Below are 21,912 nucleotides of genomic sequence, written 5' to 3' on the forward strand. Positions count from 1 at the left end.
GTGACCACGTGTCTACCGTGATCCCCGTTCTCGACTACAGATGCATTTGCTCATTGACTCCCTCGCATGTTATGGTAAACGTCATCCTTTGAACACATCTTTCTCACATCAATGTGATCGTTTTAAATATGTTATTGGCGAACCGCATTTCCCTCCACGTTGAAGAAAGCGAGCGTTTTACCGATTGTCGCGGGCCCATCAGGCATGGTCCCTTTACTTCTCGTAAAGTAATACCTGACCAACAATGCGTGGCATCACTGACGATCTCGGGAAAAAAATCTTGGGCTTAGCTTGTGTGACCTGCTTGATCGGTTGTCACAGCTTCACCGGGTGCGCCCATTCTGTTCGCCGGTCATTTCTGATCTGCACATCCTGCGCAGCCGCGATTGCGACAGTGATTTATCGCCGATCATGTGGCTTTAACATCTAATGATTACACGCTTTTTCAAGGGACATCTAGGGGCAACCACGAGGTGAGCATGATGGATTCGGGTATGACGGTCACCAGATGGTGCAATTTTTCATTGCGAGGCCGACATGCCACTTTATGATATCTTGAATGCGACCAGTCCATGTGTATCAGGACCCACACGTCCCTCTATTTTAGGTGATGATCCAGTAACCTGAGTGTGATAGACCACATGGTGAAAGCGGGCGCTTCAATCTTTGACTATGACATAAGTGGAATCATTCTGTCATCGGACACATTATACGTATATGTCCGAACGTTGTACCATCATGGTGCGGGTGATGGGCCGGGTCATCCTCATCTATACACGTGTCCCCGTATGTTCTGATGGAAATCATGGATGTACTTATCCCAGGTACACGGTAGACTAAGGTGAGGCTTATCGTCCATTCTTAATGGGAATCTACATCCTGGAACTGTCCTGAAACATGATGGGAACACGAGAAGGCGCCGCCGACGCCAGATATGTCTAGATTATCTATGGTCCATATACCAGTACAAATGATCCAGTGGGTATGAGATATGCAATAATGACAATATAAGTGAATATCCCCTTAAAAGAGCCCGATAAGTGTATTTGCCAGCAAATAGTGATTACATCAGTGCGGGTGCGCGTTCTTCATTCTTATCCATAAGCCACCCTATGAGAGGTAAGATTATATAGCTGAAACACAAAGTGAAGATAAGATAACGCACTTTGATGAAAAGCGTCATCGTAGCGTCAGGATAAATCATCTCCACCCTTTGCCTGCCGCGACCTAACTTCCACTCCGCAGGTGGCAAGGAGGAAGGGGGTTGTGCATCCGTTGCGAGTGTAAAAGTATCGAACCGCTGAAGCAGTCGCACAAGGAAGAATGATGCCTCATTGTATGCATAGTTCTGACCAATGCACTAAAAGAGTCAAAGGGCAAGGAGTCAGGATTTCTGATCAAATTGTAATCACGAAAGGAAATCCTACAATGCGTGGTCCTGCGCTAAATGGAGTGAACATCATCGGATTCGATGTGAACCGGGCCAATCTCTGAGGATCAATCCATCGCTCAGGATCAAACTCGTCTGCATCAGGCCCCCAAAGTTCTTTGTTGCGCTGCGTCAACAGTGACGAGTACCAGATTGTCGTAGACTTTGGTAAATATAACGGTTGCCGAGATTCGGTGAGATAAGTACGATCTGGCGGAGGGAGTGTGCAAGGCTGAGGTCTGGTCTGTCGCGAATTCAATGGAACGGGTGGGTACAGCCGGAGAGTTTCGTCAAGAACCGCTTTGACTGACGAAAGAAGGTCGTTGAGCAAAACTCCACCATATGAAATCTAAACTCACCATATTTGAGTTTACGAATTCCTTCGTGGGTAGGAGGATTGTTGCCAAACACGTCGAGTACCTCTCGCCGCATCTTGGCCGCGATGCTCGGATATAACGCCATGAAATATGTCACATAGGTCAAAAGGCACGCAGTCTGTCAAGGGGAGCTGTCTCGTCAGAAATCAGCGCTGAAGGAAGAAGAGGTACATACAGTGTCTCTAGCAGCCAATAGGACATTGAGCAACTGATCACGAATCATTCCAGCGTCTATAGATTGTCGGCGAATGAGGCGCAGAATTCGGGCAAGGAACGAGAAGAACACAGACCTTCGGTACTATCAGCTAGGTGTTCTAAGAAAGTCTTTTCTTCCATGGTACTCCGTATACCACTTTTGTGGGCTAACGCCTTACGATCCAACGTTTGTTTTACTAGTGGATCTAGCCATCGTTTGATGACATCCACGTGCGGGGCAGTTTTGTCATCGAAAAGCTCAAAAATGGGCCAAATGAAACCAGTACGACCTCTCATGGTGATTATGCGTTGGACTGCTTCAAAAGCTTGAGCAAATGTTCCCCACGAGTCATCTGTAGTAGCTCCTCTATCACTCTGGAAGCCTGAAGTAGGAACAGGAAGCTTCTTGGACAAGGTATCCAAGTTATGCCCAAAAAGAAGGTCCGAGGCAGCGTCGATGGTGAACCTAGAAAAAAGGTCTTGGACATTACAGGGCTCGTTGCGTGAGGCAAGATTTGATAATACAGTCATCGTGCGGTCCGTGTATTTTTCAAATAACTCGAAATCAGATATGCGATTGCGGGTGAAAAAGGGTCGTGCGAGTGAACGGTGCTATAACGATAGCCTATCAGCCATCAAGCAGTGTCAGGTGGTCAGCTTGTCGTACATATTTCCATTTCTGCATAGTTGTGAGCAAATTGTGACCCAGGTAACAAAGCAGGTCTCGTTTCTCACCTCGTCATCCCGGTTGAATATTCCATCGCCTAGAAAGTTTTCTCTGAAATAGAGTTAGGAATTTTTTTTCGGGGTAGAAAGTTGCTTACAATCGCTCTCGTTGTGCAGTGCCTCTCCAAAAATGACCAAATCCTGTTGCTAACACGCATTTGGAATGTTCTTGATCCATGGTAATGATCTTTCGGTAGTGAGCGCGCTCGTCAGCACTTGCCAGAGATATCTAGACAAGACCACCTACATTGTCAACCCAAAGAAAGCGAGTGTTGAGGGTTGTGCACTGATACTCTTCGAACAGATCAAGGAACGGCTCGCAGATGTACTGAGAGGCGAGCCCTTTCTTGAGTTTGAGCATCACATCAATGTTCCCTGGCCATTTCCCGACAACTCTGGGAATCGGTCTAGCACCAAGTTGCCGTGCTTCCCGTGCTTGAACAAAATCAGAATATTGTACTCTGATAAATACCGCGAGCGGGATGGCCAGGAGATGGGCAGGTATCGACCACCATCCGAACTGAAGGTTCAACGTCCTACAACACAATGACACAAGCACGGGGGGTACAACTAGTGCTCGAAGGATGTCCTTCAAGATACGAAAGCGATAGTTGGCGTGGCCGGCGAGGGTCATGTTTAGTGCTCAAGATGAGGGGGTGAAACTACAGATGATGATTCTGACTTGAGCCCTTTATGTGCATTTGGGAAATTGTTACTTCTTGCCAGCACCTGAGTAAATGAAGAGAAGATTATCGATATGAATTCGCGACATGATTAACTCCACGCCGATGTGCATGTGAAATTTCTCGATCCGCACCGCGTAATATGGAACTGTAGCTCGGCGTAATAATAGATCGAGTGTCGGTGAACTTCTGACAGCGGCTAGAGGACCCCGGGTCCCTCACGCTCAATTTCTTCTCACGGTTTAGGTTGTAAGGCTAGTAACTCAGCTAAATCTCATAGCGATAGCCCGGCGCCGCAAATTCTGCGCAAGGCTTAGACTATAGTTACGAAAACTCAGTGTGCTTGGTAAGAGATGTTTAGTATGAGATGCGGAAACAGGACGGAGGCATAATCTGCGACACGGTTCCTTCAGTAAGGAGGGTACGGCTATCCGATCTGGGGTTGTTCCATCACAAGATGGTCAGGTTCGTGAGATCCCAAGGACCGGTTCGACATCAATGAAAGCGCCCACTGGCACAACTATGAAACGGGAGCGACACAGCGGGCCCCGGATCCGGGATAACGTCAATCCTTGGATCAGATCTGAATGAGTAGGAAGCTGCATACCATAGATTCAGATCCAAGCAGGCACAGTCAACTGACGACCTATCGCAGCTCACTTCCGATCCTCGTGTAAATTGACAACGTCGTAGTATAAATTAGGGTGCTTTGATGAACCTGCTGCGGGCGGAAGTAGAATCAGAAGGCTGAGCACTGTTTCAAAAGCTAACCAACTTTATTCGAAATGTCAGTATCACAACGTCTTGCAAGCATCTGATCATCCAGATACTACAGCCAAATTGTGAGATTTACAAAGTTAATAATACACTAGCAACCAAGACTACGAGGACATACATATAATGCCACGGACTCGGAGGTGTCGGCCGTCCTTCAAGATTCTTACCAGCAAAGAGAGCACATGCCATTTGAACTACCGCTGAGTGATTCGGATGATGATCCCTTCTATCTCAGGATAGCTTAGGTGGGCGCTCTAGAGTTCGGAGGCGAGCGGACGAACCAGGAAAGAGCTAGAGCGCTCCCTGCCATGGCATATATCAAGTCATTCCAAGCTTAAGAGGCGATGAGAATTGTATTCTTCAAGGTCGGTCACACAACGAGCGTCAGCGTCAACAGGTGCGCATGGGGGTCGGAACAAAAGTCGGAGCTTGCAGTTGCCATATAAGGTAAGTGCTCGGCAAACTCAGTACTGAGTACTGAGTGTTGCCGTGCTATTAGTACTACGAGATTGTCCATCATCATGTCGGAATCTCGCTGGATCCCGCTCGAAAGCAACCCAGATGTAAGTTCTCCATGCCTCTGATATTCTCATTCTGATGCGATAACGAGCAGGTCTTTAACAGTGTAAGACAAAAACTCCTAGCGGTGCAAAATGTCTTACATGGTATGATGCTCTCGTACAGTGGGCCATAAACGCTGGACTGGCGTCCCAGGCGCAATTCGAGGACATATATGGTCTCGATCCAGAAGTTGGTCTTTTCAACTCACTCATGCTCACAGGTTCACGACAATACAGCTTCTAGGAATGGTATCGGGAGGTGTAAAGGCGGTCACACTACTCTTTCCCTGTTCAGGGAGCATTGCGACCAAGCGCAAAGAGGAAGATGAAAAGATTGCCGCTCAAGGGCAGTATCCGATCGATCCCATTATTTTCTGGATGAAGCAGACGGTATGTTCGATCAACCGAGGGTCTTTCGTACTCATACTACTAATGAAGGCTAGATTGTAAACGCTTGCGGAACCATGGGCCTTCTGCATGCTTTAATAAACGTAACCCGCAGCCTCTTCCTTTTATTATTCTCTCATGCTAGCATTACTCTAGTCAGGTGTCGCTTTCGCTGATGAAAGTCCATTGGCTAAATTTATTGAAGAATGCAAAGGTGAAAAATTATTCCTATCAAGCACCCGAAATGTATTAATTGCGGAAATAGACAAAACACCATTGGAACGTGTCAAAGTTCTAGAGGAGACCTCCCTGTTCGAACAGATCCATACCTCTGCAGCCGTCTCAGGACAAACCACGGTGCCTGATGATCTGGATACATATCTCCATTTTACTTGTTTCGTTAAGGCGCCCGATGTCACTGCGAGGGACGAAGACCGTGGGTGGCGCGTCGTAGAGTTGGACGGAGGTCGCAATGGTCCGATTGATAGGGGCAAATGCACAAACTTGCTTCAGGTACGGCTTTGATCACTTCTATGACACTAGGTTGATTTCAGTTCTGGATCTGCAGGACGTGGCCAACTTCGTCAAAGAACATTATATCAAGGAAAGCAAGAGCGTCAACTTCAGCATGATGGCGTTATGTTCTGCACAACACTAGATCAAGAAATACGGACAAAACCAATGTGTACAACAGCAGAGCGACTACGTATTCAGTTATTTCAACTGGCGCTTTTAGATCAGAAGTTAAGTAATGAAACAATTGGTAACTGAGGCGGTATCAACCCGAGACCGAAGTTCATGACAGTCACGAGTTGGTCACGAGAAAAGTGCTTCCGATATGGCAGCAGGAATTTCCTTCTGCATTTTGGCGATGAATCTAGCAACGTGGAATGCATTGTCAAAGTCAGTGATATCTTGACCATTTCCAATCTCAGCAATCTGCGCCGCAGATGCTACGAACTGTGTGATTAGATATCAAGGCCGTGTATTGACGTGAATGAAGACCATGCGCACCCGCAGCATCGGGCTTTCAGGAAATTTGTCTCCCTTGGCTTTGTTCTTCTCCCCTCGTAGGATGTCTCTGACCAAAAGTGGTTCTGCGGTTAATGGTCTCGCTAATCCTATAACTGCATCGCACCAACTGCTGAGTAAATATACAACCGGCAAAAGGACACTCACTGTCCGCGGCCCCTCGCAAGACAGCATCGGACATGCCCTGCAATGTCTGGAATCCACCCGTGACGACTACTTTTGATAGATTTAGATGGGATTGGAGAATCTCTGCATATTCGACGAAATACCCTTCTCGGGTTTCAACAGTATACGGCTTATAATTGCTCGGCATTAACTTTAGATTGATCATCAAGCGTAAAATGTTACCTTGTCCCGAGAGCTGCGGATATTTTGTTCGTACACTCCCCCACTGAGTTCAATGAAGTCCACTCCTGCAATTTCGAGCAGTTTGGCAACCATGATCGATTCCTCGATACAGAAGCCCTGAGGGGCTGAATCCTGTGCGTTGAGCTTGACCGAGATGATGAAAGATGGGCTCTGGACCGCTTGTCTGATTGCGGCGATTATCTCGAGAATAATCTGAGCTCTATTTACGAGCGATCCACCATATTCATCAGTTCGCATATTCGTCGTCTTGGTTAAAAATTGTGACAGAAGGTAACCGTGAGCGACGTGGAGCTGAGTCTGGTTAACCAATATGCCGGCCATATGTTAGTGAAATAACATTACCTGGACGCCATCAAACCCAGCCCTGTGCAGGACGAAGGCTGCATATGCAAAGCGATTTACAATGTCCTTGATGCCATCTTTTGTTAGAGGCGTAGGTTGCCCGAAGAGAACACCTCCAGTCGAGGGTTGCTCGACGTCAGATGGTGCCTCTGGATATGGCTGTATGTTGATGGAAACCTGACGCCCTGGATGGCTAAGTTGTCCGATGACCAAGCTCCCTTGTGACTTGGCGGCTCGCGCCACCTCCAGTCCACTCCTGGAGATAAACCGAGGGGAGGTCTCTGTCGATGATAGTATTCCCTACACGGACATCAACCTTGCAATTATTTTCGCAGAAAATTATGACTACCTGTAGCTTCGAGATGATCTTTTTTTATTTGTATGTTACCAGTGACAATGATTCCTTGGAGAAAATTATGATTAGAGCGTCATCAAGGATTGGATGAAAATCACCGATATCCCCCTTTGCCCAGGTTTCGTACAGTCGTACGAGTTCCTCCGTTGGTTGTCCCCGACCACAGGGATCAAAATTCGAGAAGGTGGCCAAGCGTTCTGACATTGCGCTCTTCAAGAACCTATTTTTGGCTGTTCGTCCGCTAAACGGAAAGTAACAGGCTGCCTAAGTAGTTCAACCGGGTGAAGCATTGAAACCATGTATCGGGATGCCGTTGTTTCTTCGGGCTGTCGGTGAAATGGATATTGGACAAATGGATGAAACGGTTGCATAGTTGAATCCAATATATTGCAATCCAAATTTCACAATATAATTTTCACGGGGGTGACTTTGGGCTGAGGGATCAGTCAGCCAAGAATATCACGCAGGGCTGGATATGAATTAGGCTGAGCAAACGTATGTATGATAAACATGTTTTTGATGCGAGAGAAGGGGCCTACTATATATACCGAAGACCCGGGAATTAACAGACGGCCAGGAAAATCGACCGAAGATATTAGCAAGCCTTGATGTATCCAAGAAAGGTTTATCTAACGAGTCTGTGCTGGCAAGTCAGCACACCTGTTAGTGACGTTGCTGGCGTTAGCAGCAGCTTGTGCGGACAGCGTAAATAGCTCACTTATTCAAATGTGGCTTCTGGGAATGGTGTGTTAAAATTGAAAGGTGTGCACGAGTTTTCCTGCGGCAGGTTAGACTGTGGAACATATGGTGGTTGTCGTGCTAACGATGTCAACGCAAATGACGGTCTCGAGTGCGCAACCTCTGAGATCTCAGAATTCGGTGCGTAGTCGTCGTTATCGAGTTGCAAGTGACGACAGCATCGTGTATTACTGATTTAGGGGCGCTCGCCATCAAATGAGAGGACGGTGATTGTCATCCTCCGATATCTATATATATATAAAACTAGACAAGACTCACGTTCTGGGGCCACCCTGCACCATAACAGGTTAAACTGTTTGCGGAACCAGGGCTCAGAGCGACTGAAATTGGGAGTCGGAGGATGATTAGGCCCGACCGAATCCCTGACGTATTAGTTCCAACTACTGATCAATTGACGAAGCGAGATCAAGTTCCGTCATCAGCTGACTTGTCAACGTGTCAACCACAGTGTGGAGCTGGTACAGTTGCTCGCCGCAAGAGCTCTACAACGCAGTTGTTAGGGCCACCGAACCTATACAATGCCCAAAGATTATCATTTCTGATCCTGGTATTGCCAATGAACAGTCTTGTGCTACTTAACTCACGATGAAATTATTGGGTGGCGTGGCGTCGCAGCCGCGGCATCACTGCTCACGAAGTTTAGGGCTTGGAGCATGTGGTGACAAGAGCAATGTGGATTTTTGCAGTCCATTGTCCCAGCATTCCCAGGCCATGACCTCAGCGTTCAGCGCTAAGCATTCCGCGGCGTCAAGTTCTTCAGACTGCTCATATGCTCGTTGCTGGCTGAAGAACAGAATAAATGTCATAAACGTAGCCTTGGAGACTCGGAAGCAATCGGGAATTGCCAGATTGTGTTGGTATTGGGTCGAATCTTATCTCTGAGAGTCAAACGTTAATCATGCTTTCTTCATCATCTTCCAAACCACCGACGCAGCAACTGCTACAGTCTGCAGACCTCATTTCACAGGGCGCTGAAGCTGCAAGTCCCTCTTCTAACTAATTTCTGCTTCGCCCCATGCTCACTCGAACCCCCGATCACCTGCTCCACGCAGAAAGTCTATAAAGCATATTTGCGTCAAGTCTCGACATCGGGCCTTGTCACTGATCACGGTGCAGTTCTTGAGGCGCTGGAGCCGGTTCTCTTGAAGTACCGGTTCCACAAGCACTACCGCCACCCGTCGCTTGATGCATCACTCACCCGGCAACGCATAGCCGGTGAAGCCCGCGCGTTGATGAGATGTATGCGGTATGTCCAATTTTTGCTGTCCTGTGGAGATGAGCTGACCTGGGACCTCGGCAGATCCGGTGTCACTGTACCCGGAATCAGGATGGTGGATGTGAACGAAGGTGTACTGGGTATCGAGTGGATAGATGGCAAGAGCGTGCGTCAACTTTTACCCGGTGGAGCTGAACTCGAGGACATCAGCGAGCTTGAAGAGGCGGATGAGATGGATGAAATCCATGAAAATGGCACTGCAGACCCAATCGCTGATTATGGAGTTTCTCGAGGTAGGACTGTTCGTATACTGATTAGATTATACTCAAGTTCCGTAGATGCCCTGATGGATATGATCGGTGTTGAGATTGCAAAGATGCACCTGGCCGATATAATCCATGGTGACCTGACGACCTCGAACATGATGTTGAGGAAACAAACAAGTGATTTGGTACATGACAGGACTAGAAGATATGGCCGTCTTTTTGATGTCATTTTCAGGTTCTTATAGATTTTGGACTCGCCTATCATTCTACTCTCGTAGAGGATAAGGCTGTGGACCTTTATGTCCTGGAACGCGCCTTTGCCTCGACTCATCCTGACTCGGAGCCACTGTTTGCGGGTGTGTTGAGCGCGTATGAGAAGCGCATGCGCAAACATTGGCTGCCAATTAAAAAGAGATTAGATGATGGTAAGCTGAGCTTAATGCATGACCAGATCTGTGTGCTCACTCTTTGGTTAGTGCGACTGAGAGGCAGGAAACGGAGTATGGTTGGTTAGCATACATGCTGGACTGTTTCAAAAATGTGTGGGTGAGTTCAAATGAAGGCTAATAGCTCTTTGATGTGCCAGGTCGGACCAAGGTGGTTATTCACCAGTCCTGTCAGGTTTGATTCGTGTTTGAACACGAGCACGTCTTTTGGGCTAAATACGACCTCTCGACGTTTAGACCCTTCTCTGATTTTTGTGTTTACAGCAGATATGGTTTAATTAGGCGCAAGTACATTGTCCGGCATTTTCTCATCACATCCGCCCTGGCATGTGTTTACAGTCAGAATGTTGGTGGGTCTCAACCCTGAACATCCCGACCCTTTCTCCGCCATCTTCCGACGCAAATTGAAAGTGCTCTTTTTCCATCTTCGACCTCAACGTCGGGCGTTTTCGCAAACGTGCCATGGCTTTTACTTCAAGAGCCTCGCCTTGGGTGAGTATTGAGTCGATATGTGTGAGGTCGGATGGGTGCATCGACGGGTTTGTACTGTCTCTGGGGCTTGTCGGGGATGATTGATCATGTCCACCGTGACTGCTCTCCGAGTAGGATGACAGACAATCTTGAAGAAGCTCATCTGTTACCATCTTCAGCTTTACGAGGGATGTCAACCTCTGCGCATCTGATTGAGGGGTCAGAGGCCGTGTCTCCATTCTCTATGAGCTCCTCGCTGTTTGATGTTAAAGGTTCGTCGATGGTGGCATACTCAGTCTCGTAGATCTGGAATCATTCATCTCTATAGCCACTAGACTATCAGAACGCTGGTGAGAGTTACGAGAGCGCCGACAGGAGTATCTTAATGGCCTGTGGAGCTTTCGAGAAGAGTGGTGTCTAGCGCACATTACATGATGCAGTCGACGGGAATATTGGGAGTGGTGACGTACCCAGTCCTTCACATACGGACGCTGGTCATCTGCGCGCAGTAACCTTCGATTCGAGGATCTCATGCACCTCATCAGTCACTAGTCAGTGCTCGGCATGCCTGTCAATGGGCTTCTATGCATAGGTTCTAGGTAGACCAAATTTCAGTAAGTAGTTTGTCTATAATTATGTGACATGCCGAGTCGCTGACATATGTGATAGACTGCGGCATTTGGCTCCGCGGTCTGTTACAACTTGAATGAACTGCTCGAAGTAAATGTTGTCTAATATTCTAATTCTAATGTTCAACCGTGAGTCTAAGCTATCCTACCTTTGAATTGGCGCTCAGCATGACATATTTGGAAGTACGTATTTTTTGCCAACTTGAACTTAGCTGAAATAACTAGGGTCGAGATTTGGCCGTTAGAAATTTATAGGATATACGAAACGACCTGGAACAACGTTCCAGAATCCAGAGTCTCGGGTTTTGTTCCATAGAACGTTCAGATTTTAATCTAGCCAGGCACCATGCTGAAATCTCGTCAGACCGAAGAGCCGAATAACGCTTTCTGCGTTCTTCCTAGTTCTTCATCCCTCCAGTTTTATTATCACGTTGCTCCTTTTGAAATTCTACTCCTTAGCATGCAATATTCCGCTTACCGTCTTTTTGGTGGCGTTTGGTGAGTTCGCACCCATCCTGGCAGCTCCATTAGCAAGTAAGCAGTTCTCGGTCAACGTGTTATTATAGTTGACGAATTTCTGCTTCGAATGAGCAAATAGCGGCCATCATCGGTAATGATGTCGTATCAATTGTTTGGCTAATATTACGACCTACTCACGAAACTCTTGCTCTGAAACAATAGCTCATGACTCAGAAATAGGGCATGCTGTATTCTTTTTGACTGCACGGCGACTGTTGCCCGTCCTACTAGTACAAAGGTCGACAACGGTGATTCGTGACCTAGAGGAGAAAGGTGGGGCATGCCACCCCTCGGCCATCCACCGAGGACTTCCTGCCGTTAACCTCCATGAAGTTGAGCTTCGATGGCTAAGTCGATCTCGTCGGGAGAAGCCTCGCTCATCCATGTGGGCTTTTTATGATATCCCTGTTCTTCTCCCCTCCCACCATGGCGCCCTGGTAAAGCCTTTTAGAAAAATTAGTAACTCATGAGCGCTCTAGCGTTCTTCCATTGCAATGCTACATTAAAAAACCCTAATTTTATACGTCGAATTCAAGCATGGGGCACATATCCGTACGTAATCATAGCATCATATCGTGCACAAAGGATACACAAGGAACCATTATGGTATGGGATTCACATATTTCGAACTCGCTGTGTCATTTGGACTTTGCCATCTTAAGAAGCAAATTTTATTATACACGCGCCTGCCGGATACAGGTCGTATAGTCCAATAGCGCGTATGAGAACGACCTTAATGACGATTGAAATTTGTATGAATACGTAATGTGTAAATCCTGCCAAACAATCGCCGAAGCCTAGAATAAGTGTACGTCATAGTGGGTATACTTACAAATGTGATGAAGCAGACGCAGAGCCATGACCAGAGATCCCACATCAACCGACTAAAGGATGTTGATATCGGCATCGTTGAGAACATCGTCGACAACTGTGGGTTTGCTTTAAAGAAAGACAAACAAAATCACGTGAATAGTACTTACTGACGTCGACGCCGATCAAAGCATCGTCTCGTTTGGTAAGAACGTTCACATCGAGATTATCCAAATCATCTTGGACATCTGAAAAACCTTTAGCGGCAAACTGTGAACTTCAGGAAATGCCATACCGACGATGACTTCAGCCAAAGTCTCCCGCTTGGTGAGAACGTTTACATCAAGATTATCCAAATCATCCTGGACGTCTGGAAAACCTTCAGCGGCAAACTGTGAACTTCAGGAAACGCCATACCGACGATGACTTCAGCCAAAGTCTCCCGCTTGGTGAGAACGTTTACATCAAGGTTATTCAAATCATTGGTGACAGCTAGAACACATTCAGCGGTGAACTGTGAGTTGCAGGAAGTACCATACCAACGACGACGTCAGCCAAGTCTTCACGCTTGGTAAGAACGTTCACATCAAGATTATTTAAATCATTGGTGACGGCTAGAAAACCTTCAGCAGCGAACTGTGAGTTGCGGAAAGTGTCATACCAACGATGACGTCAGCCAGATCTTCACGCTTGGCGACGGTGACAGTTGCATCGTTCAAGACGTTTTCGACGTCTACCCATTGTTAGTTCGTATGCTTAGAACAAGTTTGGGCACGCACAGGCGATGACATCAACCAATGAATCATCCCGCTTGGCGACGGTGATATCTGCATCGTTCAAGACGTTCTCCACATCTACACATCGTCAGTTCGTATGCTTAGAGCGAGTTTGGGCACGCACAGGCAATGACATCAACCAAGTCATCGCGGCGCTCAGCAGGAGCAGCGAAAGCAGAGGTACAAAGGACAGCAAGGGATGCGAGAAGAGTGAGCTGCATCGTGAACTGTGGATAGGGAGAAGCTAAACGGTTGGAATCGAGGACAAAGAACGATCTGAAAAACAGAGACCAAGGTGATTGATTTTATACCTAATTATTAACTGCGATCCGAATAACTCAGCATGGCGACCACGGTTTATAGTTTGGGACCTAAAGATCCGAACTAGAAGCCTCGAAGGTACGTTATATGTATGTACGAAAAAGCTGTACGATTGGCCTAATTTCGCCTATAACTTGCCATTGTTCACTCTATCGCATCGTTCTAGACCTTGTACTAATTACATGCGCCATAGAGAGACTGAATGGATCCAACGATTTACTTCTGGACTCGTCTCAATTGCTGCTGATACTACTTGTTCACATCGTAGATCATTCCGGACCCTGAAATCCAAACGTCACGTCCATATTAATCACACTCATCAGCTTCGAAACGGTCTCCCCGAGGTATTCGCCGACGTAGTATGCGCATCACCCAGCTCCACAACGTGCAAGGGTCCACTCGCTCGTTTCCACAACATTCAACCTGCTCGCTCATGCTAGTTCATATCCTAGTTCATATTCACTTGAAACCATATCCATTTCTCGCTTTACTCATTTCTCTCTATGTCCTTTCGAACTGTCTTTCAGTCCCGATACTAATCTGCACCGCTCAAGGCACGCTCAATGACACAGTAAAGAATCCATCCACAATTACTAGTACCATGCCGCTTTTTTTTAATCCTTGATTCAAGTTGCCCGTTGGTTGGGGCGAAGCCCTGTGCTGGACACTATCTACACTAAGTATCTTACTAGCTCCGCATGAGTCTTGCCCTTGTTGCGGCATGCTATACAATGGTTCAAGCTTGCGCGAGAACCGGCTTGACGCGTACGGTTAAACTCTTGGTATGATAACGGTCATGGGTGAGTTTCCTTCGGTCATCCTACCTCGCTTCCTGGCCTGGACCATCGTTTATCAGCTCCTTACGTGATTCGAAGCTCGGTGCCTTGGAGTTAGGGACCAGTGCGTGTTTCTCCCGGTCTATTCCTTTTCAGCCCTTGCCGCATATCTACACACTCCTCTGCTACTACGTATGGGACATTGTGCTACGCTCAACCTCTGACCTTTCTGCTTCCCTATTCCTGTTCTTGCCGCCATAAGTCTTCTCCTTGACTTTCTTTAGTTCAGTTTACCAGTGCTCCGATCTCCAGCACACTTCATTTCGTCTCAGCCCGCATGCCGCAACTCGAGTTCGCTTTTTATTGGGTCACACCCCTTGTGACATATCCCCTTTTACACGTGCTTATCATTTTGTTCCTACCATCGTGAGTTGTCTCGCTTGTTATTGTTATCACAGACCGTGTCCGCATCTATTGCTGTCATAAGCTATGCATTTATCGTCATGGCCCCGAACTTTGCGACGATTGTCACTTGTCGACGATGGGCTGTCTGTCCGTTATCACCACTTCGAACTGCATGCTTATCCTTCACCATCGTGAGCTGCACTCACGGCACCGCATCACAGACTGTATGCTCATTTTTCACAGCCATAATTTGTATGCTTATTTTCTCATCCAAGTTGGTGCTTGTCTCTTCAGCCCGTTTCGTGACTTCAGTCGGGATTCTCGCTCATTAAGTGTCGTGGGTCATTGAAAATCGTACTCATATTCTCCATCGCGCATGTTTGCGTCATCTTTCATGCATTGTGGGCAGTCCTTCTCAACCGTGGTCCCAGCGACTGTCACATACAGCACTGTCGTTGTCAGCAGATTAATCGTGGCCTTCCCATGGGCTCTCTTCGCGCATCGTACTGGTCAGTCACCTGTCGTGATCTTTGAGAGTCGCCTTATCTTTATTCACATTCATTGTTCTGGCGAACATTTCTCTATTGGGCGTGCTCCCAATTCTCATCCACTGCCGCTGTTTGTGTTTTTGTGTCGCTTTTATTGAAATAATCAAATATCACACCTGGCTACCTACATGGCAACCCATGCGTATGCGGCTCGCTCTGCTGGTAATTACTGTCCTTCCTCTCCGCTGGCCCCAGGCAACCATACTTGCCTAATGCTTTCTGACTGAGTATGGCAGTCACACTAAGCAGATATAAATGATCGCATCATTGAGCACTATCTCTGGCTACCTTCAGCGCTTGTATGCTGACCGACAGGAGTTTTCTATCTAACTTTCTCAGTATTCATCCAAATCTAGAATTTGAGCTTATCTCAGGCTGCTAAATACCGGCCTGGGTTACGCCTGTATCTTCACAGGCTGTAGCTTATAAGACAGCTGAAACAGACCCACACGCCCTCGACGGTCCCCGAAACTGTGCGGCATGACAAAAGTTCGCGGGACAAACGATAAAGGATGTGATACTTACATTCAAGAATGGCTGGAATGTGATGAGTGTCCCGCAAACCCCAAGGAGTCGTGAAAGGAAAGTACGCAAGTCATATATTGCTTGAGACACTAGAGTCCACGGCCTGCAAATACATAGCACATTCATGGATGTGGCAGGTCGGACCGTTACCTGTGTTAGTACGAGACCAAACATTTAAGACGGGGCAGCCATTGAAAGTAGACGACGGATGCACTGCGATAGCACGTCAACAGATGTGGCAGTGCGCAGGTGACGGATAAGAGAACTCAATCGAAAGGGCAGACCATGGAACACGAGAACAATCGAGCGAGTCACATGATAGCCCGGAGGGAGGCGGCGAAGGACCCTCATCTACACACTCAGAGAGAAAGTGGGCAGACAGCACCGAACAGCATTCATAACTTGGACAACATTCGAAAAGATTTCGTTGACAGCCAAACGGGGCAAGGCAGTTAACACCTAAAATGACGTTCACGTGATCTACATTCTTCCAACCCTTTCTACGTGGAAGCGACCGGGCGGTTTTAGCAAGCACAGGTATCTCGAGGAGACACGGCAGATGATTTGCAATAGTCTGTTCAATGTGACTGAACCAAGCCAGAAAACCATCAAACTTCGATACAAGGTAGGAGATCGCCTTGTTGTGAGTTCGAGAAGTGCTGGCAACTGGAGCGGAAGCACAGAGTGGCGATATACTACGAACGCCTGAAACTCACGCCGAGAGGTGAGATTAACCATTTATGTCATGTATGATTAAGAGTGGCAGGGCCAGGCAGGCAGTTGATCACTCGAGCGGCACAGCACGGAGCCTTCACAATGAAATGAACATCCTGCAAAAACTTTCAGAGTGCCAAGAAAGGGAGGAAAAAGCGAATCTTACATTGCAGGTCTAGGGGGCGAGAACGCAGAAATGTCGAATAACGGTGGAAGTCAAATCAAGACCGAACCGTGAGAACATAAGCGTTTGCAGAGAAATAGCCATTCAAGGTGCGACAGAACCCTTAGCGCTAGGCCTCCACATTGTGTGGGAGTCGGAGTAATGTTCAACTGTGAGTCTGATGTATCGTACCTCTGAATTGGCGGTCGGTACGACACAGACTGGGATCCACCAAGTTGTCTACTAGTAGTAAGTGTTTTTCTGCCGACTTGAACTCAGCTGAAGATAATTAATTAGGGTCGGAATTTGGCCATTAGAATACAGAACGACCTGGAACAACGTTCTACAGTCTCTTGTTAACGTCAATATTGTACTTTCTAATCCAGCCAAGCACACAGATCATGCTAAAATCTCGTTATTAGTGTTTCCTAGTTCCTCCTTTCAGCCTCCCTCCAGTTTTACCATCACCGGTATCAAAGTCGCTCGGGCGCCTTTGAAATTCCATTGCTTAACTTGCAGTATTCCCCCTGGGCATGCCGTCTTTTTGATGCCGTTTGGTGGGCTCGCACCCACCCTGGCAGCTCCCTTAGAAGGTAAGCAGGGGATTTCTTGTGTGTTGTTGCGTTGACGAATTTTTACTTCGGTGATTATTCCAGTTCTGCGTTCGGTAATGATGTCGTACCAATTGTTTCGCTAATATCATTACCATTCACCAGACTCTTGCTCTGAAACGGTATTTCATGGCCTCAAAGGTAGGGATCTGTTGTATTTTCGATTTATTTTTTGACTGCGTGGCAATTGCAGCCAACCGTATGGCAAAGATAAGTCTGATCACGGGTGCGGCCACTGCGGTGGTGGCACTCTGGCATATTTGCCTGGGTTACCTCTCTTGATTCAATGGAATTTCGGAAACATCAAGTACTGTCGTTACTGTCTGATGCAACGCGGATAGCGTAGTAGAATCGACCGCGAATGATCTAGAATGTCAAGGTTCTAATTATTCAATTGCACGCTAATTAATACGTGACATATGAATACTACGACATTGGCGTCGAACAGCCCGCAAGGTGTACTATGAGAGACGTGGACGTGTGCTCCGTAATGGGTATATCTACCAAATTGATGATGCAATGGTTGGCCAGAGTTGAAAGCAATAAGGGCACACAAATTAGCTCATCGTGTGAGCACGTTGACATTAGCATCGTTGAGAACGTTCTCAACATCTGAGGGATGGGGTTAGAAGTATTCTGAAGAAATCATGTAAATGGTACTCGCATGCAATGACATCTACCAGGCCGGCATCCCGTTTGGTGAGGACGTTCACATTAAGATTATTCAAATCGTCCTGGACGTCTGAGAAAGCTTCAGTAGCGAACTGTGAGTTGAGGTAAGTGTCATACCAACGATGACATCGGCCAAGTCTTCACGCTTGGTGAGGACGTTCACATTAAGATTATCCAAATCGTCCTGGACGTCTGAGAAAGCTTCAGTACCGAACTGTGAGTTGAGATAAGTGCCTTACCAACGATAACATCAGCCAAGGTTGTACGCTTGGTGAGGACGTTGACCGTGAGGTCGTTCAAATCATTGGTGACAGCTAGAAAACTTTCAGCGGCGAACTGCGAGTTGCAGTAAGTGACATACCAGCAACGACGTCGATCAAAGGGACATCCCGGGTGAGGACGTTGGCATTGAGGTTGTTGCCGACATTCTCCACATCTACCCATTGTCAGTTCGTATGCTTCAAACGAGTTTGGGCACGCACAGGCAATGACATCAACATCTGAAGCGTCCCGCTTTGTAAGGACGTTGACATTGGCGTCGTTCAAGACGTTCTCCACATCTGCGTAAATATCAGTTGGTATTCTTACAAAGAGTTTGGGGACGCACAGGCGATGACATCAACCAATGATCCATCCCGGCTTTGAACAGGGGCAGCGAAAGCAGAGGAGCAAAGGATAGCGAGGGATGCGAGAAGAGTGAGCTGCATTGTTGGATTGTTAACGAGAGGAAGGGTAAGCAGTTGAAAGCGGTGGAAGAGGGAAAGGAATGATGAAACAAGTGGAGAGGAAGGCGACTGTTTTTATACCTAATACCGAGATTATTTTCTGCGATGCGAACAGAACGTCATATTGACTCAACATGGCGACCAGGGTTTGCAGTTTGGGACCTTTTGTGACGTGAAAATGATGGAAAGAAGATTTCTCTTCGAAGTAGAAGACCCGGAAGTACGTTATACGCAGGTACCCATCGGCGCAATTTCGCCCATGATCGCGATTGTTCACTGTGTTGAAGCGTTCTAGACCCAAGTTGTACTTACATGCGCGATGGATATTTGTTCGAGACTGAATGCATCCTATGATTTGTTTCTACAGTCGTTTCGATTGGGCCACAGTTCGTTCACGCGGTGGATCATCCACCCTGAAATTGAAATGTTCTAAATGCGCCGCATCAGCTTCGGACGGTCTGCCCGAGGCATTCGTAAAGTGCCATTACTGATTTTGTACAGATTGCATGGAAGTATAATTTCGGCTCGGTACAATATATCACGCCGCCCCAATGACATAATAAGGCGGCGCATGTGTGGTCTGCAATAATATTCCAAGCTGTACAGTCGTGCAAACAGTCGAGCGTCCATGCTCAGCCTCACCGCCATATAGTGTTAAGCCTGCCACCCACTCGAGTCCGGCCTTTGGCTTCAAGCTAATAGCTGCACTGGTGACCCTTTGTGTGCATCATCGTCCCTTTATTACCGTATGTATGCTCCAGCATTTTTCCATAACGCCGCATTGTGAAAACAACTCAAATTTCAGAGACCATGATGCACTTTTACATAAATAGAACATTACATAATCAAATCCCGCGCTCCGTGCACAATAGCCTTTGAACTTAGACAACACGTGCATGGAGTGTCACAATCCTCGATGCCTTTGAAGATCGACAAAACAGCATCTCAACAACGTTGTCATCTTATAGTGAATTTCACGCTCACACTGGGCGGATACAACACTGGTAGTGTAGCTGAATGCACCGCGAATGATTGAGAACGAGATTCTAGCGATTCAAACGCACGCTAATTAATACGGGACATGCGAACACTGCATTATAAGTAGCAACGAACAGCCCGCATGGTTGACTAAGGAAAACGTGGAAGTGCGCTCCGTAATGGGTATATCTGCCAAATTGATGATGCAAAGGTTGGCGAGAGTTCGACGTAGTAAGGGGATGCAAACCGACTTAAGTGAGGACGTTCACAGTGTCGTAGTTCGCGACATCCTCCACATCTACGCAGAGTCAGTTAGTATGCTTATGGTGAGGCTGGGTACGCACATGCAAAGGCATCAACCAAGGTACGCTTGGTGAGGACGTTCACAGTGTCGTAGTTCGCGACATCCTCCACGTCTGGAAAACTGTCAGCGGCCAACTATAAGTTGCAGTCAGTGCCATACCAGCAAATACGTCGGCTATGGATGCCTGGCGGGTGAGGACGTTCACAGTGTCGTAGTTCGCGACATCCTCCACATCTACGCAGAGTCAGTTAGTATGCTTATGGTGAGGTTGGGCACGCACATGCAAAGGCATCAACCAAGGCCTGACGCTTGGTGAGGACGTTCACAGTGTCGTAGTTCGCGACATCCTCCACGTCTGGAAAACTGTCAGCGGCCAACTATAAGTTGCAGTCAGTGCCATACCAGCAAATACGTCGGCTATGGACGCCTGGCGGGTGAGGACGTTCACAGTGTCGTAGTTCGCGACATCCTCTACGTCTACGCAGAGTCAGTTAGTACGCTTATGATGAGGTTGGGCACACACATGCAAAGGCATCAACCAAGGTACGCTTGGTGAGGACGTTCACAGTGTCATAGTTCGCAACATCCTCCACATCTGCGCATGTCAGTTTGTATTCTTACAACAAGTTCTGGGACGCACAGGCCAAGACATCAACCAATTCAGGAGAGCGACTGTCAACAGGGACAGCGAAAGCAGAGCTGCAAAGGACAGCGAGGGATGCGAGAAGAGTGAGCTGCATTGTGAATTGTTAACGAGAGGAAGGTAAGCAGCTGGAGGCGGTTGAAGAAGGTAAAGAACGATGGAACAACTAGAGAGGAAGGCGATTGTTTTTTATACCCAATACCGAGATTATTTTCTGCGATGTGAACAAAATGTCATACTGACTCAACATGGCAACCAGGATTTGCAGTTTGGGACCGTGAAAATGATGGAGAGAACGATTTGTTTCTAGTACAGTCGTTTCGACTGATGCCACAGTCTGTTCACGCTGTGGATCATCTACCCCTGTGTCAGAAATGCGCATCAGCATCGAACGGACCGTGGGCCATCCGCCGACATTACCGAGTTTGTACAGATTACGTGCACGGAAGTGTAACTTCCGCTCGGCACGATAACGCCGCCCCAGTGACATAAGGCGGCGCATGTGTGGTTTGCAATCATATTTCAAGCCGAACTGCCGAAACTCGAGCTTACAGTTGTGCAACAGTCGAGCGTCCATGCTCGGCCTCACCGCCACATAGTGTTAGGCCTGCCGCCTACTCGGGTCGGGTCTTTGGCTTCAAGCCAATAGCTGTACTGGTGACCCTTTGTGTCATCATCGTCCCTTTATTACCAGATCGTAATTTTTTGGATTGAATGATGCGAGCAGTCCCGTACGGTGTGAGAATGATTTTCGAGCGGGCCGCGAGGAGCACAAGTTGGAACAGGGAATTATGCGCCGGAAATCGTTGATCATGAATCGCGGAACGATGGGACATCATACGGCATGACAAGTCATGGCCCTGCAGGATGACGGATCTACCGCACTACATCCGAGACCAGAACGCCGCAAGGTAGTAAACAAAGACCTAGGCGCCAGCACCGAATGGCATCAGCGGGTTGGATTGTACCACTCTGCGATGAATTACGTTTCCCTGATCTGGCCTGGCCTCTGCATAGGTAGATAAAGTTAGACATGATATGCGACGTCACGCCGTACGAATTCGAAGCAGGCCATCAGCTGTGAATTGAGGCCGGGGAAGATGGAAAAGTATCTTTTCCATTGATCTGAAACAAATTTCAATGTGTCGCTCATTGATCGCTAGAAAAAACTTACCTTCGAGATGCCGGCATATCAGCTAGAGCCGACCGCCATCAGTAAATGATTGCGTTACGCACATGCCACACACCGGACATGGATAAAAAAAGATGCAAGGCTCGTCCCGAAAGAGTTTGATGGAAGCCGGTTAGACATTTGATCATGTCGCTGATCGCGGCCAGTCTAGCCTCTACCTAATATCTATCTATCTCCGACTCCCATGCGCAGGGTATGCCGTAGACTCATA

At 47.5% G+C, this 21,912-nt stretch overlaps 7 protein-coding genes across 7 annotated transcripts; 2 read left to right on the forward strand and 5 right to left on the reverse strand.

Annotated features, from left to right (window-relative positions):
- Positions 1-791: 791 nt before the first annotated feature.
- On the reverse strand, positions 792-3,663 carry F5891DRAFT_1065691 (cytochrome P450 monooxygenase CYP63). Its single transcript, XM_041363095.1, has 10 exons — positions 2,975-3,663; positions 2,826-2,914; positions 2,737-2,779; positions 2,669-2,680; positions 2,097-2,613; positions 1,982-2,037; positions 1,789-1,924; positions 1,428-1,735; positions 1,166-1,360; positions 792-1,110 (listed from the first exon to the last, which is right to left on the reverse strand). The coding sequence occupies exons 1-10, from the start codon at positions 3,359-3,361 to the stop codon at positions 1,069-1,071; spliced, it is 1,785 nt and encodes a 594-aa protein (XP_041219206.1). The 5' UTR covers positions 3,362-3,663; the 3' UTR covers positions 792-1,068.
- Positions 3,664-4,708: 1,045 nt separating this feature from the next.
- Positions 4,709-5,792, forward strand: F5891DRAFT_962686 (uncharacterized protein; the record flags this gene model as incomplete). Its single annotated transcript, XM_041375929.1, has 8 exons — positions 4,709-4,750; positions 4,801-4,812; positions 4,872-4,937; positions 4,985-5,137; positions 5,191-5,238; positions 5,291-5,348; positions 5,400-5,647; positions 5,703-5,792. 8 exons carry the CDS (start codon positions 4,709-4,711, stop codon positions 5,790-5,792), a joined length of 717 nt encoding a protein of 238 aa, XP_041219207.1.
- Positions 5,793-5,950: 158 nt separating this feature from the next.
- F5891DRAFT_1131213 (uncharacterized protein) lies at positions 5,951-7,744 on the reverse strand (the record flags this gene model as incomplete). Its single annotated transcript, XM_041364640.1, has 9 exons — positions 5,951-6,094; positions 6,149-6,261; positions 6,314-6,461; positions 6,515-6,826; positions 6,878-7,120; positions 7,146-7,177; positions 7,227-7,280; positions 7,331-7,492; positions 7,696-7,744. 9 exons carry the CDS (start codon positions 7,742-7,744, stop codon positions 5,951-5,953), a joined length of 1,257 nt encoding a protein of 418 aa, XP_041219208.1.
- Positions 7,745-8,735: 991 nt separating this feature from the next.
- On the forward strand, positions 8,736-10,188 carry F5891DRAFT_766960 (kinase-like domain-containing protein). Its single transcript, XM_041373190.1, has 6 exons — positions 8,736-8,970; positions 9,044-9,237; positions 9,292-9,500; positions 9,546-9,658; positions 9,709-9,898; positions 9,950-10,188. The coding sequence occupies exons 1-6, from the start codon at positions 8,890-8,892 to the stop codon at positions 9,985-9,987; spliced, it is 825 nt and encodes a 274-aa protein (XP_041219209.1). The 5' UTR covers positions 8,736-8,889; the 3' UTR covers positions 9,988-10,188.
- Positions 10,189-12,079: 1,891 nt separating this feature from the next.
- F5891DRAFT_1065743 (uncharacterized protein) lies at positions 12,080-13,360 on the reverse strand. The gene is made up of 8 exons (XM_041363096.1): positions 13,249-13,360; positions 13,128-13,202; positions 13,010-13,081; positions 12,888-12,962; positions 12,766-12,840; positions 12,644-12,718; positions 12,519-12,596; positions 12,080-12,466 (listed from the first exon to the last, which is right to left on the reverse strand). The coding sequence occupies exons 1-8, from the start codon at positions 13,343-13,345 to the stop codon at positions 12,423-12,425; spliced, it is 591 nt and encodes a 196-aa protein (XP_041219210.1). The 5' UTR covers positions 13,346-13,360; the 3' UTR covers positions 12,080-12,422.
- Positions 13,361-17,792: 4,432 nt separating this feature from the next.
- Positions 17,793-18,978, reverse strand: F5891DRAFT_1281992 (uncharacterized protein; the record flags this gene model as incomplete). Its single annotated transcript, XM_041370514.1, has 6 exons — positions 18,467-18,978; positions 18,342-18,419; positions 18,221-18,295; positions 18,099-18,173; positions 17,977-18,051; positions 17,793-17,929 (listed from the first exon to the last, which is right to left on the reverse strand). The coding sequence occupies exons 1-6, from the start codon at positions 18,564-18,566 to the stop codon at positions 17,793-17,795; spliced, it is 540 nt and encodes a 179-aa protein (XP_041219211.1). The 5' UTR covers positions 18,567-18,978.
- Positions 18,979-19,813: 835 nt separating this feature from the next.
- Positions 19,814-20,606, reverse strand: F5891DRAFT_985696 (uncharacterized protein; the record flags this gene model as incomplete). The annotated part of the gene is made up of 7 exons (XM_041377634.1): positions 19,814-19,860; positions 19,907-19,978; positions 20,026-20,100; positions 20,147-20,221; positions 20,269-20,343; positions 20,390-20,461; positions 20,507-20,606. 7 exons carry the CDS (start codon positions 20,604-20,606, stop codon positions 19,814-19,816), a joined length of 516 nt encoding a protein of 171 aa, XP_041219212.1.
- Between the last annotated feature and the right edge of the window lie 1,306 nt (positions 20,607-21,912).

This window comes from Suillus fuscotomentosus, assembly GCF_016647785.1.
Source record: "Suillus fuscotomentosus strain FC203 chromosome Unknown F5891scaffold_94, whole genome shotgun sequence".
NCBI classification, from domain to species: Eukaryota; Fungi; Basidiomycota; class Agaricomycetes; order Boletales; family Suillaceae; genus Suillus; species Suillus fuscotomentosus.